Genomic DNA, 19,814 nt, shown 5'->3' with positions numbered 1-19,814 from the left:
AAACTCTGTGCGTTGCAAAGGGAGGCAACACATAGTTGCAGAGGAACAGGGATGAGTTCCGGTGCAAGTGATGTATGAGAGATGACCCAATGTCAGTGTTTTCCTGCCCCTTGTAAACAGGAAGAGGTTCAGTCATGATTGCATATGTCCATGCTGAGTCACAAGGACCACAATGTCAGAGTATGGATGTAACTTTAATTAGTGACAATGTACATGAATGTAAAGATGCATTGGTTTCACTAATGGTTCTGGACATACCACTGAAGAAAAGCAGAACCTGTGAACACCCATCAAAATTCATGTCCAAAAGGATAGTGTATTTATTTATATTTTTTTTCAATATTCTTAATGATGTCCACAGGATAAGATACTAAAAGATCTAAGAAGTTAGTTCATATGTCTCATTTTCTAGGTTCATGAATACATGCAAAACAAAATTTGCTGCAAGCCATACAGTCTGAATACTTGTGAAGATGAATATTTACTACACAGAAAAGTAGAGGAGCAAAGTAGGTATTGTCTGGTTGTACAGTATCTTCATTAATAAAATCATTTAATTTCCACTGCCATTTGTAAATGTTGTTAGCACTAAATGAAACTATGTTTCAGCCATACTCTATCTCCCTGTGTTGACCCCCATGATGCATGCTATGGCTACAATATTTTTAGAAACCACCCAGAAAACATCAGTTGCTGAAGTAATATTTAAACAAAAAGTACTGAGGATCATAAATATTTTGGGAGATGTTTCATAAATGAAGTCCACAAATACTGATAATCCTTTGTTCAGATTATTTACTATTTTCTCCTATTATTATTGACAATCCTGTCCAGAGAATTCCATTTTGGGCTGTGTACAAAACCAAAAAATGATCTTCCAAGCTGAAAGGTGCATGGTCAGATTGGCTAAGCAGTATACCCTTCTACTGCCTGCATTTGTACATGCTGTGTTATGATGTATATTACCTGGACCTGGCTGTGGGATATTTGATGAGATATGAAACTGAATGTTCTCCAATGAATCTATTACCAACTGATCCAAGAGACTTTACCCTTTTGTTTCAAGCCCACTATGAAAGCAAAATTGGGAACTGAAACAAGTGTCTAAAGTGCCCTCTACTGAGACAGGATGCTAACCCATTCTTTAATGCAGAATAAGCAAGGGAGTCTAGGGACAAAGATTCAGATTGATACCTGTCCCACTAGAGGCCAGATTTCAGCATGTTGGTCCTATGCATGCTTGTACTGATATCCTTAGTGTTACCTCTGGACATGCAGTACTCAACTAACGGTCGGTGCAAGCTTGACATGTCGAGGACCTCGCAACATGGGTACAAGGCATGAAGCCCATTTCTGCTGTCCTTTATCCTATTGCTGGCATATTTCCAAAGTCATGCAAAACCATACCATTCAACAACAAACTAGAGAACAGCAACGTGAGTGAATAGAGCTGGTATAGAGAGGTCATGTCCAGAAAAAAATTACTCTGGAAATATCAGTCCACCCACACAACAGGAGATGCCTACAATGGGCTTGATATTTTCTACCTTTATCAAGAATTATACAATGAATTATTTCATAGAATACCTTGTCTACTAGACTATTCAGTAGTCTCCCAGTGTGCTGCCTCCACAAGACCTGCATTTTCACCCAACCAAGACCCACCATCTGCTGCCTCTCCATGTCAATGCATGCTTCATCCATTTCTTCTGAGGTTGTCACACATCCCTACCTCAAGCACTTCCAAACACCTCATGGCCTCTAAACACGGCATCTCACAGAGATGCTATGTCAAAGATGGGGGCGTCCCATCCCCACCGATCTACCTGGGACAATCACATCTTGCGGGGATAAACTACATCCAGATGTGTCCATCCCCCAAGGACCCTGACTAGTGTTTGCACCACCATAACACCCAAAAAGACAACCGAAGGAACCCACATTAGACTTAAATGTTATATCACCTTGACCTAAGAGTTCAAAATTCATTTCCATCAAGCATATATTTTACATCTTCTGCAAGTGCAGCTTGTTCCATGATCAGACTGTATCTGGCATTGGTGACAAGTAATTATCAAAATGGTCTGTACCATCAATATACACAATGTAACATCTGTGACATGATCATAACCCCATTATGACAAAAAATATCCACAGTTAAATCTTGGTTTCCTACCATTGTTTAAAAAATTTACAATTCTCCTCTTTCAAGCCATCACTGTATCAGTTGGTACTATTCAGAGTCTAGCCATCACTTGTGTCTGGTGTGGTGATGATCATCTTATCCACTTGTACGGAGAGCTGATGGCAGATGTAGGAATCCACAAACTTCTGACAAGCATGCCGTGTGACTTTTGGACAGCCATGGAACTTGACCGTCTCCAGCTGGGAACAAGCTTTCAGGAAGTGAAAGACATGATCGGTGATCTGTAAACATCCTGAGAGATCTATCTGCTTCAGTTTCTTCATCAAAGGGCTGTCTCTCTTAGTCAGCGCCACCACAGTTGCATTTGTCAGCTGGACACAGTAGCTCAAGTTCAGCCTCTCGACATTGGGCATGTGCTGCAACAGAATCTCTATTGATTGGTCAGTAACCTCGGTTCCAGCCAATGACAGCGTGTGAACCTTGTGGAGGCGACTTATGACCTTGAGAGCTGGCTTCCTGTCTGCTGGAGGAAGGACAAGGTCGCGGAAGGAGTCCTCACTGAGTCCGACAGCCCAGTTGAGGGAGAGGGATCGCAGTAGGGGGCATGAAGAAGAGCAGAGACCGCCAATAGTTCCCCACGACAAATATGACAAGTCAAGATGGTGGAGCTGAGGCAGACGAACCACGAGCCAGGAAAGCTGTTTTGGGGTCATGACACACTGTGCCAGGGTCAGAGATTCCGGCTGTCGTCGAACAATCCCCACCAGGTGGCACTGTCTGATTCTTGTCTGTCGCAGATTGATCTCCTTCCAAAGACAACGGTTGATGCACCACCTATTCCAAGTCTTACACACACACAAACACCGAGCCAAGTCGCCCAAGTCCAGTTTTTTAAACACAGTCATCCACATCTGACGCTTGAGGACATGGACGTCCCCTGTTTCCAATTCCACTGTATCAGCTGGAGGTGGGATTGGTGCCGGACGAACAACATATCTGTTAATCACTACCCGTAATTCTTTATCACACACAGGACCTGCTCCATCACCACGTCTTGGCCTCGACCCGGAAAACCCTGCTGGTTGATCAGGATTCTGCCCTTCACCTCTGTCGGATGGGGGATTTGACCTTTCATTAGATCGATCCCTGTTTGAACCTTTTCCCTTTGGCGATTTGTTCTGATGACCACTTGACCCTTGACCTCCACCATGACAGCCTCGCTTTGCTGGTGATGTTTGGAGTTGAGCCACAACTCTGTCCTGTCCACGACCAGCTGTCCTGAAGAAGCGAGGCCGTAGTTTGATGCAGGAGGCTGCTATGATGTTTCGAACTCGCATGCGGCCCTGTAACGACAAGGAACAGGCGTCGGTGTTGAGGACACTACATGAACATCAATACAGCACATTAACACGACAGGGTCATGGTCAAGGTCAAGTCTTCTGGCAGGTGCCTGCTGAAAATCTTAACAAGAAATTTCCAGGAAGTCAGAATGGACTATTTTGTGTACAAACAAACATATGTTCACACCCACGCTGAATTAATTTCATGTTAATCTACATCTGTTAAGCACATGTTATGACTTTCTGAAATTGACACTCAAAAGTTTGGTACAGGTGTAACATTCCTGCAATGGAAGCAAAGTGAGTATCTTCACGTTTCGGGTCATGTATTAAACAAAAAGTGTTCTTACTGTTACGTTACTTAGAGGGATTTTAGCTTGTATTACTCTTAACTGGCACACTTGGAAATTAAAACAAAGCCTGAACGTCAATGTTAAGCTTTATTTCCTGGTGAATTATAAATCTGTGAAGCAATAAAATAAATATCTACAGGATTCACTTTCATTAAACACTGTCAAATCTGAACAAACAAGCTCAGGGCTAATGGTTATACACCCAGTGTCCAAACACTCATAAAGATACTTTAAGGCTTATAAAAATACTGGTGATCAGGCACGAACTGTATTGTTTATATTGGCATCTTAGATCCGCTTTGAGACAATGGACCCTTAGACATGATACACTATTGGGAACAATACAACTGCAATTTTCTATGTTCTGCCTGACAGCTATTTTCTTTCTGAACAAGTCCTCAAAATCTGCATGTCTTATCACACATTTCAATTTGTGAAGTTCTTAATACTCTATATTTCTAGGATATATATTGTCATGGTAACCCTTACTTGCATTAGTCAAGCTAACTAACATAGCCAGAAACACTTTTCGGTTAAGGCAGCATCAAAAACTTGCAACTAATTTCATCTTAACATCAAGATGGTCACATTCCTCTCTAGTGAACTTTCTGAGTCTAGTTTTTGTGTACTTGCGTTAGAAAGAAGAGCTGCCAATCATATAAACTGCTGGCTAACCGAAGTCCAGCGAGTTGGGTTTTACAGCAATGGGATTTATTTTTTCAAAAAGAAATCCTGAACATGGGAGATTTTTTTGTTACATAACTTGACAAACTTTCATTTATTAAATAGCACACATTCTATTTACAGGAAAACACATGATTCAAGCAAATATTTTACTCATTTCAAGCTGGGTTGAAACTAAAGCCAATCACCATATTTACATATAAAATATGAATTGGCTCCGCTGCAAATAGTGTTAGAATCAACTAAGATTTCAATGGATAAAGTTAAAAAAAACTTTGGTTAACTAATAAAATCCTCTTAAATTTAAATTAAATTTGGACACAAAAATGTTGTCTGCTCCATCAAGAGGTGATGCTACCAACTGGGAACTACATCCCATGCCCCATCATACCTGGCCCAAGACATACTGAGGTGTTTATTTACTTCACCTACAGATACCTGCCACCAGTTACATGGAGTGTACTGTTGAGATCAAATAAGATGCACAATAATTCTAGGATATCAAATGGTGCTCTGTATTTAACAACATTGAAATTTGTTTTCAATATGTAAGTTATATCAGATTCCAACAACCATTGTTTCTAAATGGTTTTATATTGTCTAATAAAACTGAAAATGTTATGTTTTAAATGGCTCTTTGATCTGCAAAATCTCTGTTGCCAAACACATTGAGTTGAAGAAAGGCTGACATCTCGAAACTAGAATAAAATATGAATAAATATTACAATACATATACTCTGGTATCTGTTAGAGCCAGGCACCATGATGCACGGGTTGTTAATTCTGCTGTGTAAGCCACAGGTAATAAAACACAATAAACACATAATCAGACACCACAGTGGAGGAATGCAGGTGATATATCAACGTATCACTATGCTCAAGTTCAACAAGTGGTCAATAGCATGAACACCAACCCACTCTGTTCATATACATTGGCAATGTCTGTGACAGCGGGTTGTCTGGAGTACTGTCTTCAGCTGTAGCATCCTACAAGTGTAGGGTGGGCGGTGTGCTGATGATACAGGCTGTAATGGTACACCTCACTGTGATATGACGGATATCCTGCTAGTAAGATGATGAGTATCTGAAGATATGTGGAACAATGTTTGTTGCTACAATAACCCCATGACATCCTAAAGCTCAAATAATCCACTTTGCAGAAAGAAACTATTTTCAATTCTTCCCCATTTTTCACCATATGTATAGTTGCAGCAAATCACTCAAAACCATTATTTCCCCTTGATACTCATCTTCATAATGCACCCATACATGGCACAAAATACTGCAATGTACCACATGTTTAGTGCATCATTACAGCCTGGTGGTGATAGTAGCCATGATGATGATGATGATGATGATGATGATGATGACATGACACTATATACAACAAAATTGGTGCACATCTCACACATGGTATCTTCACACAGACAGCAGCATGTGTCCCACACAACTCTCACAATATTATCTGAACAAGCATTAGTTTCACCTTTCATCTGTCAAAAAGATTGGTTTGCCTTGGAATTTCAAATACACTTAACATGCAGGACAGAGGACTTTTCTTATAGGCGTAAATTTTGAAGAAGCCAATAATCTTCAGCGCAAAATAAATAATCAGACCTTGACCTTGAACTGATGTGTATGGTTAAGAATCCTGCATATATTCAACTGATAACATATTTACGGATTTCAGAGAGCCAGATTTTCCCAACCTTAAATGTTTATTTTATATTAATTCTTAATGCTAAAATGATAAACAATGAGAAACATATTTCTATGAAAGTTGCCAACTATGCAACAGAATAGAATGTGGAATACATATTTCTGGGGACAATTGACTGATTCCGAAAAATATACCATGTGAATTTATTCCTATAAATATTTGAAAATACATATCTTTAAAGCAGTATGTACAGAATTGATGCTGTCTACAGACGGTAGTGACTTACACTGATAAATATTGGCAGCGACTCTATGTACAGAACAAGCATCAAGCTATACTGTCTGTCTGTCTGTCAACAGCACTCATCCATCCAACATGCAAGACATGCTACTTTCATAATTCTTCTACATTTTCACCTTCAGCTTTCCCATTTAAATAACAAAACTGTTTTCATACATAGGCTTGTGACAACATTCATGGATCTCAACAAAAAATAAACAAAACAAAAACAAAAAAAACACTGGTGACAAATACCTTTTTCGGTACTCCAAAATAGGGCTTTCATTTAGACTTAATTAATAAAGACGATCAAAAGATGAGTAAAGATTTGTGAAACATTATTTTTTTGCCCTCTCATTTTGCTTGTTTTTTTTAAGTCAACAATGGAGAAACAACCCAACATACCTGATAAGAAGCTTAGTCTTTTTCATGGAAATCTTTGTGCAACTGTTATTTCAAGATACTCATCAGAACTGTCCAAAATTTTGTCATAAAGTCAAAATAACTTAACACTCTTGAATTAAAAATTATCAAGTTTCAAATTACATAGATTTCTCCAAACAAAACAATCATTGCAATGGAATCTACAATACTTAGCCTGGAAAATTAGAGCATAAAAATACCTCTCCTAAGAGGCTGTTCAGTCCTGCAGCATCTCTCCAGCTATGTCTACACGACCTTCCTGAGGACAACTTACATCAACACACTGACAAACTTTCATAAAATATCCATCTGGCTCTGTACAACATAATTCTACACTAACTCAACACAAATATTTACATCAATGCGATTTTTTTCTTGCAAATTTGTTTTAAAAAAAAAAAACATACAAATTTGTCTCCACAAAATATTAAAAAATGCTAAATGTTTCAATACCTGGTTTAACTGTGATATTTCTAACCCACAAAGTACATCTACCTAAGCTGTAGGGGTCAATGAGCCTAGTTACATGGGCCACCTGCTATGACAACAGGGCATGGCAACCAGGGAAGATAACTCTCTGGAAATCTGAGAAACTTGTCCATGTACGGTACAACTGCTGTACAACTAAAGTACAAGTGTATACAACTGTGATTAGTAATCTCTTGCTAATACTAATCTAAACAAGTTCAGTCTGCAATTGAAGATCAGGCACAGATCAGGACAGAATATGTTGCTGATTCAGGTTATATAAACAATCATTACACCATATATTAATGTTATTAGGCCACATGATATCAATGTTACCAAGCTAACCTTTGTCACTACAATGTGATACTATTGTTATCAGGTCACATGGTATCAGTGGAAGTCTGATACCAGTGATATCAGGCCACAAATTATCGATACATGTCCAAACATCATTACCAGAAAAACAAACGCACACAACCATGGTTACTAGAATTGCTGCATCCTTAAACTGCGTGAATCTCAAATTTAAGTAAATATTCAAACATGCTGCCATGGGAAGTTTTAGAGGAAATAACTATGTGAACTCTTAACGGAATCTGATCGTCCAACAAAATTCAAACACTTCAACACAAAAGGAAGGCGAAATCAACTTGGCAACAAACATAACTGGCTTAAGACATCCATGTGAAATGTCTCTGCCAGGGGCAATGACAATGATTTGGTGAATTAATCGAGATAACGGCGAGGCAGCACTACCTCACGGCGGGGACGTTTTCTACTGGGTGCATCGTCATCGTCATCATCATCCTCATCGTCGCTGCTGTCTGTTAACGTCCGTTTGCTACTGCGACTCATCAAGTGTGGTGGGGACTTTGGGATGATGGTGGCACGAACTTGTGGCAGGACTCTCTGAAGAAACAAGCCATTGTCGGTCAGTAGGCAGTTCAAAATCTAATCACTGCACAATGACTCAAAACCAGATACAGTTTTGTACAATTCTAAATGTGGACCCAGTTATATAGAATTATTGTCTTGGGATAGCTTTGAATTCACTTCATCTGTGTCTAACAGCTACATATATTTCCCTTCTCTGTTTCTGTAAAAGAATGAGAAATATACTGTGATTTAAATTTCCATTCATTGTACAGGCATTTAAGAAGACTAGTGGCAATTAGAAATGCCAAGTTGAACCATGGTGCTTTGCCTGGGGAACACAGAACTTCTGAACTACACCGAAGTCCTAGATGCTTCTAGCACAGCTGTTACCTTGACTGTGTCGGCTGATTGCAGACGTCTCACATGTTTTAGTCTGTCTCTCTTCAATGCTCTCTGTTGGCTAACTCGATGTTGGATTGCTTTTTTGACAAGTGTTTCTCGCTTAATGAGTTTTCGTGGTGCTGGGGTGGGAGTAGGCGACGGTGCAGGTTTCACGGCTGCTGGTGTTTCTTTTGATGTAACCCTCTTCCCTTCCACAGCTTTCACTGGGCCCATCTTGGTGTTGTTGTTTTCCAAGGTCACCTCCATCTCAACTTCCTCCTTCACTTCAAGGTCACCCACGCTGCTGGCAGACGACCTTCTGCTGTCAAGTCCTTTAGGTCGCCCAACTGGTTTAGGTGTTTTAGGCTAAAACGAAGCAGTGTACACTCAATTCCACATACCACTATGGGCAGCTCAATACAACAATAAGAAACAAAAAACACCATACATAATACGATTAATACAAATATACATATATCCCATGTTCAAAATGATTCTAAACCAACTGAGAGAAAGTTCATACTATAGTGGGTGACAACTCCCTTACAATCATCATCAGCCTCTCTGGCCCTTGTGTCCTTTTTCTTCGACAATGCAAGATCTATGTAACAACAATCTGACTGACTAGCTATCTCTCCCAATTTACCAAATATATTTCTAATTATCTAACCTTTTCAGAAATGTCTCCACTCTAACTGTACTTGCTGAGAGTTACCTCCCTTGAGTTGGCTGTTCTTGATCTTAACAACCCTTAGAGTGACCTACCTTCTGCCCCTGTTTTCCTTCGTTACAACATTTGGCGCACTCCCAGCTGTTCGGGAGGTCTTCGTTGACGATGCCATCATTGTCAAGAGAGTCGTACTTCTCCTTGAGACAGGCTGGATGGACGATCTCCCAGCAGAGGCTGCACTCCATGACAGTTGTCTCTACTTCGTCTGGGTTGTCTTCACTCACCATTTTGCCATCCTTCTCACAGATACAGCAGGTGACAGTGTGCGGCAAGACAGGCTACCAACAGCAGACCAGTGAAAATATTAAGGATGAACTTACATTAACTTGTTGAAACAAATTAACCAATCTGTGTCAATGGAAATGAAAAAGCCTCAGCTTGACTGATAAGATGTCATCAGTGCCCAAATGTGCTTGACATGTTAATGCTTATGTGATAGTTTGATGAATATTCGCAAAAAGAATTATTGAAGACTTCACTGAAAAAAGACAATGATGCATAGACTGTCATAAATCAGTAATATTTCGAACATAGGAAACAGTGATGAAATCACCACAGGACCAAACACAAGGGCCTGAACACTTGAGACTTACAGCCATACACTTCCTGCTGATGCAGGACTGTTTCATCCGGCCTGGGCCCCCAAACTTGCGCATGTCTTTACAGAAGTTACACTCCCCGCAGTCGGACCTTGTACACGCCTCGCACTTTTTGCACCGTGTCCGTCGCCGCCGGTTACCAGATGCCACTTTGCTGGCTGTGCTGCCTTTTGCTGTCTTTCCTCCAACGTATGTCGTTGTTGTTTTCAATTTCTTCACTTTCTGGAAAGAAAAAAGATAACAAGTGAGGGAACAGAAATACTGAAAAATCAAAGGCTGTTTTCACTGGGTTACGCAAAATCTACCAATACATGCAGCCTCCAACTGATCTACAAACACACACAGCGTCCAACTGATCTACATACACACACAGCGTCCAACTGATCTACACACAGCCTCCAACTGATCTACAAACACACACAGCCTCCAACTGATCTACAAATACACAGCCTCAACTGATCTACAAACACACACAGCCTCAACTGATCTACAAATATACGTAACTTACAGTTGATCTACAAATATACACAGCCTACAGCTGATCTACAAACACAGGCAGCCTACAGCTGATTTACAAATACATGAAGCAAACAGTTGATCTACAAATACAAACAACCTCCAACTGATCTACAAATACATGCAACCTCCAACTGATCTACAAATACATGCACCCTACAGCTGATCTCCAAATACAGGCAGCCTCGAGTTGATCTCCAAATGCACACAACCTCCAACTGATCTACAAATACAAACAACCTCCAACTGATCTACAAATACATGCAACCTCCAACTGATCTACAAATACATGCAACCTACAGCTGATCTCCAAATACAGGCAGTCTCGAGTTGATCTCCAAATGCACACAACCTCCAACTGATCTACAAATACAAACAACCTCCAACTGATCTACAAATACATGCAACCTCCAACTGATCTACAAATACATGCAACCTACAGCTGATCTCCAAATACAGGCAGCCTCGAGTTGATCTCCAAATGCACACAACCTCCAACTGATCTACAAATACATGCAACTTACAACTGAGAGACACGGAAGGGCTTACCTTGGTTGTTTCTGGCACCCAGCACGTTGGCTCTCCGTTTGCTGCCGCCTTCATGTTATCATATTTGTGATCTGCCAGAAGTTGCTGCAAAGGAAGATGAACAGGAGGTTTTAAAACATGCTGTAACATAAGTGTAACATAAGTGTAACATAAGTGTTAGACTATGTAGGTGCTGTATGTGTAACACGCTGTACCATGTAGGTGCTGTTAGTGTAACATGCCGTACCATGTAGGTGCTGTTAGTGTAACATGCAGTACCACACTGTAATATAAGTGTTAAACCATGTAGGTGCTGTTAGTGTAACATGCAGTACCACACTGTAACATAAGTGTTAAACCATGTAGGTACTGTTAGTGTAACATGCAGTACCACACTGTAATATAAGTGTTAAACCAAGTAGGTGTTGTTTGTGTAACATGCCATACCACACTGTAACACAAGTGTTGTACCATGTAGGCGCTGTTCGTGTAACATGTTGTACCACACTGTAAGTGTTATACCATGTAGGCGCTGTAAATATAATATGTAAAGTAACACACTTTTTTAACTTGAAAATGACTTCTGTCTTTTCCAGCAATCAAAAATTGTAGCTACACTGTAATGGAAGATGATCTATAGAACCAAGACAACAGATCTGAGTTGTGGTGTGTCAGGATTAACACTGCCTGCAACAGTACTTCAGGATATTACGGGATGTCATGTTGAAATGGAAGCACTGCCTAAAGCTGTAGGTCGCAATAAATCCTCTATATCATTATGATGTTGATAATACCCAGCCACATGAACTGGTTGGCCAGGACTTGAACATATGATCATGTGTTACAAGTACACTATGGAGACACAACTCTCTAGCCATTGACAACTTGGCAACTGGCTCTGAATGGTAATAAAAGATGCAGTCTCACCTTGATATCTCTCAACACACCGTCAGGATCCAGGAGATCTTTGGGTACACCACGCTTGTTGAGTGGTAAACTCTCCACCTTCTCTACCAGCTTAGCAAGTCCTTCCAACTCAAACTTGGTCAAATGTATCCAACGTCGCCCACCGTCCCCACTCCTCTTGTCCATGTCGCCATTTTCAGCGAAACCATTTTCTGAATGTACTGAATCAGTGGACAATTTCCGAACAGATCTGGAATTCCGCAACGATTCATCATCACTTTGTGATTTCTTGATGCCAGAATCATCAATTCTTGTCAGGGGGATAGTAACACTCTTGGATAGTTTCTGTTCTTCATCTTTCTCAAGCTTTAGCTTGGAGAAATCAACCGGTGAATGTTCCTCTGGGTTCCGGGAAGGTGGGCGTGAGTCGGGGTTCCGAGAAGGTGGCCGAGAATCATCGCTGGTGAAGAAAGATCCTGGAGATTCTGGCTGCTCATCAAGGTCCACCTTGTCAGGTTTCTTCAGGTACGACTTCTTGCCCACACATTCCACATAACGAGTCAGTACGTACCACATGATCTCATTGTAAAATGGGTATCGGAATTTCTGAGGAACCTGATAGGCAAAAACCATATGAGGTTTTAAGCATGATGAATACAGAGGAAGATACCTTGGTCAGTTAATACAGCTCAAAACAAGTTAAAGAAATCCACAACAAGGAGGCTGTGCATTCCATTACCTGCAAGCTTGAACAGGTTGTCGTTCATAACAAACAGATCCATAAAATCAATAGAAAATGTGATCATTTTAAATGGGTGAAGCAACTCACATGTGTTTTATCTTCGACGTCAGCCACTCGCAACTGCTGGATGATGTTGAAGCTGTGGAGGAAGTTACCTCCAAACACCAGAGAGTCCCGCGGAGTGTACACAGCATGGATCCATCCTGGCCATCAAAATAGGATACACGGGATATACTACAGTGGAATGCAATTTACGGAGTGGGTTTGCAGTATACTAAGCCATTAAACAGAAGTGTGCGGAAGAGTGGCTAGGACAGAGACCAGGGGTCAACAATGAGATCAGTATGTCCTGTACAAGTATATATTGGTTGTTATTCCCGGGTGAGCAGCCATTATGCCCTTCAAGCCATCATAGCAGAAACTGCCATGGGATCCTCCAGGTCTTAAAGCATTATGCAACATTTCCCCTAAAGACCTACCTAGGCGCAAAATGTGGTAAAGAAATATTTCATGTTTCATAAAAGACATTCTCTGCAAAAGCATCTTGTATACATGGTATCTGTCAGTTGCAAAGGACCAAAATATGAGGTTGAAATGCCTCTGAGTTTTAGAGGGTGCAACTCAAACTCATAGAATAACAAATGATCTATTTCCCGTAACAGTTTGGAATGACAGACAAAAGACTGTTACAGAGTATGGTCACGCTGGATTACATTAAAGCTATATCAGTTTTATCATGGCTGCAACAGAATCTAGCTAACATCATGGACAAACACTAAGTGTAGCCATGTTGGGTTGTACAAGGTGTGACAGAACGGTTTTACAACCAGGCTACACCTCTGCCACATCCATCAGTCTCCTGCATATGACCAACTTATCCTCTCACCTGAAGGAATGATGAATGTATCGCCGGCCTGAAGATGGATCTTCTGACACTCCGACACCTGGTCCGGGAGGAATATGTCTCCTTGTTTAGCTGACAGCACCCAGTTTTCGTACAGCTCAACATTTGCCTCTGTAGGGGGGATGAGCCAGAATATCTTCTCCCCGTGGAGGATGTGGTACCACACGGATGTGCCCCCAAAGTCGATGTGGAAGTCTGTGTAGCACCCCGCCACACTCATCAGGCAGTACCTGAGTACAACAGTCAATGAGTGAGTGAGTCGGGTTCGCTGCTGCTTTTCAATTAATCATGACAGGCTGATTTGGGAAAGTTTTCAAAGTTATGTCTATGACTTCTTATTAAGAATGAGTTTATGTGATGGTCTTACTTCTGGACTTTGGGGTACTTCATCTTCTCTATGATGTTGGTGGACTCTGTCTGGCAGTCCTTGAGATGCCTAGGCCACACCCTGTCCACCCAGTCAACCTGCCGGACCTGTAGCAACACACAGATGTTTCAACACATATACTCCACACATCAACAAACCACAATACTCTCAGCATGCTGTAAAATATATGCTTTACAGGCAGTCTCTGTCTCTCTCTCTCCACATGTAGTAGCACAAATACACACATGCAGTAACACATATACTCCCTGCATGTAGTAACACACATATTTCACATGCAGTCTCTCTCTCCACATGTAGTAGCACAAATACACACATGCAGTAACACATATACTCCCTGCATGTAGTAACACACATATTTCACATGCAGTCTCTCTCTCCACATGTAGTAGCACAAATACACACATGCAGTAACACATACACTCCCTGCATGTAGTAACACACATATTTCACATGCAGTCTCTCTTCACCCACATGTATGTAGCATCATATATAGTCAATCGAATCAAATCAAAATGAGATCTTACCATTACACAAATATCTGAATTGTCCCATCAACCTTTCATCCAGCCAAAGCAAGTTTCCAATACAAACTGTACTAGGATATCCAGTCTAGTGCTGATGAGAAGTGAGCATGGTTTTACGCTGCTGTTAGCAATACTCCAGCAATATGACAGGAGGAGACACCAGAAACTGGCTTCACACATTGTACCCATGTGGGGAATTGAACCCGGGTCTTCAGCATGACAAGTGAACGCTTTAACCACTTGGCTCTTCTGCCACCCCTGATGATAAATATGTTGTGTCACAGAGAACGCTGCTACACATATACACATACCATTGACTGCAGTGAGGTGGTTAGGCCTCAATGGTTGCCATAGTTACATACCAGTGTTGGGGACTCGACATAGTTCTCCAGACGTGTGTGGCTGAACTCCAGACTGATGACGTTGAGGAGGCGGTCTCGCTTGATGTTCTCGTAGTACCGCACCCAGTCCTTCATTGTCATCTCTAGGCCTTTCTGGGTGTTCACGTCCATCACGTCCAGCATCCGTCGACTTCCTGCATCATGAACAACATCCTCCTTCAGCTCAACGAACCATTTGTATCAGGGATGTGGTTGTTACACAGAAATATTTATTTGCATAAGCACGGCGGAATGGGGCATCAGTTACAGTATGTTATAGTAAATCATGAAAAATAGTGTACGGATTCTTGAGTCAGTCAGATGCTATATTTCTAAAACAATAATACTTTTACAGTGGATTTTTGCAATCTGAGTCTAACAAAAGAAAGCACCTTCCACCACCCACCCAAACAAGCAATACATGCACCCTATTCTTTAGTGTGTAGAGTGAGTGAGTGAGTGGGTGAGTGAAGTGAGTGAGTGACCTTCATTTAACGCTGCTTTGAATAACATTTCTGTTAGATCACAGTGTCCGCTAAAAGTGGGAGAAAAACTATCAGGGTTCTCAAACTAGTCAAGATATGAGAACTTGTCAGCATGGAGGTAAAGTCCAGAGAGATGCAGGTGCTTCAACTGAAAAGTGACACCAATGAGCCACATGTGGTACTGAATAAAACCAAGGACAAACTAATGGATCTTTCATGGTCCTGCAACATCACAAGCCTTTGTAGTGATCATCAACCATATGTCCATGACACTCACCAACACACTGTTTCACATCGCTGACCTTGAAGTTTTCACTCGGAACCCTGAAAAGCAAAGCTCCTCTTTGAAATTTGGTTTCTTTTTCTATACATAACCATTACTTATATGCACAGATAAGCTTACATAAAAAATTCACTAACAAAACATGCAGTATTTATAGATTAATTATGACTACAATAATTTCTCAATCACCTCATTCCAAGCCCTGTCTTGTCCTTGAAGAGTATTGGGCGCATCAGACCATTCTCCTGGACAAACTTCAGGGTGAATTCTGAAACATACACATGGAGTGACTGAGGGAGTGAAGGCTGTGTTGGGTCATAAGTCATACTTGATATAAAATTGCTACAGACTGGACCCTACATATTGGTGCAAAGTGTAACACTGTTATAGGCAGGACACCATATACTGGTACAAGGTATAACACTGTTACAGGTTGGTCACTATATGCTGGGTACAAGGACTAATGCTATTATAGGCTGGACACTATATACTAGTACAAGGTATAACACTGTTACAGGTTGGTCACTATATGCTGGCACAGGTATAACACTGTTATATGCCGGACACTACATACTGGTACAACGTGAAACACTGTAATAAGCTGGACACTATATACTGGTACAGGTATAACACTGTTATATGACGGATACTATATACTGGTACAAGGTGAAACACTGTTATAGGCTGGACACTATATGCTGGTACATGTTATAACACTGTTATGGGCTGGACACTATATGCTGGTACAGTGTATAACACTGTAATAAGCTGGACACTACATACTGGTACATGGTACAACACTGTAATAAGGTGGACACTATATACTGGTAGGCGGTACACTATATGCTAGAACAAGGTATAACATTGTTATAGGCTGGACACTATATACTGGTGCATGGTATAACACTGTTATAGCTGGACACTATATACTGGTACAACATGAAACACTATAATAAGCTGGACACTATGTACTGGTAGAATGTATAACACTGTTGTAGGCAGGACACAATATGCTAGGACAAGGTATAACACTGTTATAGGCTGGACACTATATACTGGTGCATGGTATAACACTGTTACAGCTGGACACTATATACTGGTACAACATGAAACACTGTAATAAGCTGGACACTATGTACTGGTAGAATGTATAACACTGTTGTAGGCAGGACACAATATGCTAGAACAAGGTATAACACTGTTATAGGCTGGACACTATATACTGGTACAACATGAAACACTGTAATAAGCTGGACACTATGTACTGGTAGAATGTATAACACTGTTGTAGGCAGGACACTATATGCTAGAACAAGGTATAACATTGTTATAGGGTGGACACTATATACAGGTGCAGGGTATAACACTGTTATAGGCTGGACACTACATTCTGGTGCAAGGCATAACACTGTAATAAGCTGGACACTACATACTGGTACATGGTACAACACTGTAATAAGCTGGACACTGTATACTGGTACAAGGTATAACACTGTTATAGGCTGGACACTATATCCTGGTACAACATGAAACACTGTAATAAGCTGGACACTACATACTGGTACTAGGTATAACACTGTTATAGGCTGAACACTATATGCTAGAACAAGCTGGACACTATATAAAGGTACACAGTAAAACACTATAATATGCTTGACACTACATACTGGTACATGGTACAACACTGTAATGAGGTGGACAATATATACTGGTACTAGGTTTAAAAGTGTTACAGGCTGGACACTATATAAAGGTACACAGTATAACACTGTAATAAGGTGGACACTATATACTGGTCCATGGTACAACACTGCAATAAGGTGGACACCATATACTGGTACAAGGCATAACACTGTTACAGGCTGGACGCTATACTGGTACAGGTATAACACTGTTATAGGCTGGACACTATATACTAGTACATGGGTTCATACTGACCGGGTCCTTTCATGTATTGGACATAGTTTCCCTTGTAAGTGCTGCGCAGGAGTTTCTCCTCGATGTTGTAGTTGCGCTTCCCCTCAATCTCATCATCATCAATGTCTTCATCTGTGTAGTGCTTCCTCTCTTTTGCTCTCTGTAATCACACAAACATTTCATGTTGACTGTTTGATTACATGTGTGAGAGTGAGCTCATGGTGACTTAAGATAGCAAGTCCACACTAAGTGAGTTGCCAAGGGATGTAACTCTGTAGTACTCATGAAAACCTGGTCCAATTTTGGGGGTCCTTGTTTTATGCGTTCTGGCTTTTTCCACGATGTATTTGAGTGAAAAACAACGACTGGTCCCTTCAGAAGATATTCCCGTGTTGGCGCCATTGGCGAAAAAGGTTGGTCTGCACTGTTCTTTCATAGTTTTTCAACCCTTTAAAATATTGCTGAACACTGAAATTTGTTTTATCAATCGATGGCACACTTTAGATTATTTTTATCATAAGCACACATCAATCCTCTCCATTATAAAACAAATTTTAACTTAATGTAACCACGGATGCACATTTCAGATAGATTTGTGTAAGGGAGGGGTGTATTGCCAGGGGCAGACAACTCCATGTGTGAATCCAGCTAACAATGATCGTGTCATTAACTCATTCATTGAGTAATTTTCTTTAACATGCTTGATATATTTTAAAGTGTTCAAATGTGTGTACTTTGATAATTAAACAGGTAGGAAAGCATTATTTATGTTTCAAATACCTTGTGCAATTTGTATGTTATTTTCAATAAAAACATTTTGTGGTAGTTAAGCCAGATTTACATGTATTTTCTGTCTGTATCCAGAAGTGACAGCCACAGAACACAAAATTGGGGCTAATAATAGTAATATTTGAAAACTGACAATATTTTATTGATCTTTTAATTTAAGCAGAATTCAGCATTATTCATTTGTGGATGTCACAGCACTTACATAAACACATGGTGTAGATTTGAGTAGAGAGTAAGTATTTTTTGCACATTACAGCATCACAACATACTCGCAACATACACTGATATAATTCAGCATCAGATTTGCTTCAGGTTTGAAACATGGTATCTTCAGCACTGTCTTTAAAAGCACTGTCTAAATTGAATCTTCAACACTGGTGATACAGGTTTAAGATTAGAATATATGAAAACATGTTACAATCTTAAGTTCATCTTAACTGATGCAAAACAAAGGTAGCAGTTCATAATCTTGACTGTCTAACATGAATCTGTTTCAATAATTTAGTGTTAAGATACTGATTTTGAAACATTGACATTGTACATCAGTCATGATGGTTAATGAACTGTTTCCTTCTTCTTCTGCAGACCTGAAACATACGTTGATTCGAAGTTCTAGGATGTTCAAAGCAGACGTATAATTCCAGATGAAACATTTTTCCTCTGTAAAGCACTGTGCTGATAGAAAAGACTATTAATATATTTGCGGTTCATCAACATTTACTTAAAATAGTTTGGTATTTGAAATAAATAGGTGTGACGTTTTTTTTAACATTTCGCAGAGTTGAAAGTAGTTGACTTGATTACCTTGTTGATCAAGAACGGATGGACAGAATTTAATCAGGTAAAGTTTGTTGCAATGCTGAAGTATCAACAAACCTTGGAAAAATAGTTTTAAAAATCTGAACCGTTGATCTAAAAATGGTGTGGACTTGCTACCTAAGACAGGCAACCAGGGTTCACTCACTGGGGCCACTAAGTTGGCCACACCACGACTCAAACGTGTTAACGAAAGAAATGGTGTTGGTTCGCCCTCTCGTCTTATAAAAATCTACATCCAATGAGTTACCTCCCCTGGTACAGGACTGAGCCGTGGTCACATGGCAACTGACTGGCAGTGGATGTAACTGTTACATACAGTACATGCAGCACACAAAAAATCTCATCACAATATTTCGATATTTATTAAAAATTGCTGTAAGATCCTGTATGATATTTTGATACAAAATATCATACATGGATATTGTTTAAACATTTCTTAAAACCTTTATGTTTGAAAAAGGGCTAGAAAACCTTACAGCATACATAGCTGATAAGTTACCATATGCACCATTACAGACATTTCCTTGTGCACAGACGAAATGTTCATGAGGGGAAAAGTCTCGATCGTGTTGTGGCGGTGACGTTATCTGTTCAAAACCTTCTTTCAGACATTCCTTACTGGGGTGCACCTCACTACAACTTCAACGTCCATGATTTTCGTGGAGGAAATATCCTAGTACTCTTAAAAATTGAA

The 19,814-nt window shown here is 40.3% G+C and overlaps 1 protein-coding gene across 2 annotated transcripts in view; it reads right to left on the bottom strand.

The window, feature by feature from the left end:
• Positions 1 to 175: 175 nt before the first annotated feature.
• LOC137257549 (lysine-specific demethylase 2A-like) overlaps positions 176 to 19,814 on the bottom strand; it is a 39,361-nt gene continuing 19,722 nt past the window's right edge. For both annotated transcript variants that reach the window (XM_067794884.1, XM_067794877.1), the window contains exons 2-15: positions 17,534 to 17,672; positions 15,785 to 15,863; positions 15,590 to 15,636; positions 14,810 to 14,982; positions 13,903 to 14,009; positions 13,518 to 13,765; positions 12,719 to 12,834; positions 11,911 to 12,504; positions 11,005 to 11,088; positions 9,934 to 10,161; positions 9,376 to 9,618; positions 8,620 to 8,976; positions 8,110 to 8,262; positions 176 to 3,489 (exon numbers count right to left, since the gene is read on the bottom strand). In XM_067794884.1, the coding sequence (XP_067650985.1) occupies positions 2,245 to 3,489; positions 8,110 to 8,262; positions 8,620 to 8,976; positions 9,376 to 9,618; positions 9,934 to 10,161; positions 11,005 to 11,088; positions 11,911 to 12,504; positions 12,719 to 12,834; positions 13,518 to 13,765; positions 13,903 to 14,009; positions 14,810 to 14,982; positions 15,590 to 15,636; positions 15,785 to 15,863; positions 17,534 to 17,672 (3,813 nt within the window). In that variant the 3' untranslated portion in view covers positions 176 to 2,244. The remainder of the gene's footprint in view (positions 3,490 to 8,109; positions 8,263 to 8,619; positions 8,977 to 9,375; positions 9,619 to 9,933; positions 10,162 to 11,004; positions 11,089 to 11,910; positions 12,505 to 12,718; positions 12,835 to 13,517; positions 13,766 to 13,902; positions 14,010 to 14,809; positions 14,983 to 15,589; positions 15,637 to 15,784; positions 15,864 to 17,533; positions 17,673 to 19,814) is intronic.

The sequence above is a fragment of the Haliotis asinina genome, chromosome 1, assembly GCF_037392515.1.
Source record: "Haliotis asinina isolate JCU_RB_2024 chromosome 1, JCU_Hal_asi_v2, whole genome shotgun sequence".
Lineage (NCBI taxonomy): Eukaryota > Metazoa > Mollusca > Gastropoda > Lepetellida > Haliotidae > Haliotis > Haliotis asinina.
This window is presented reverse-complemented; position numbering and strand designations above follow the sequence as displayed.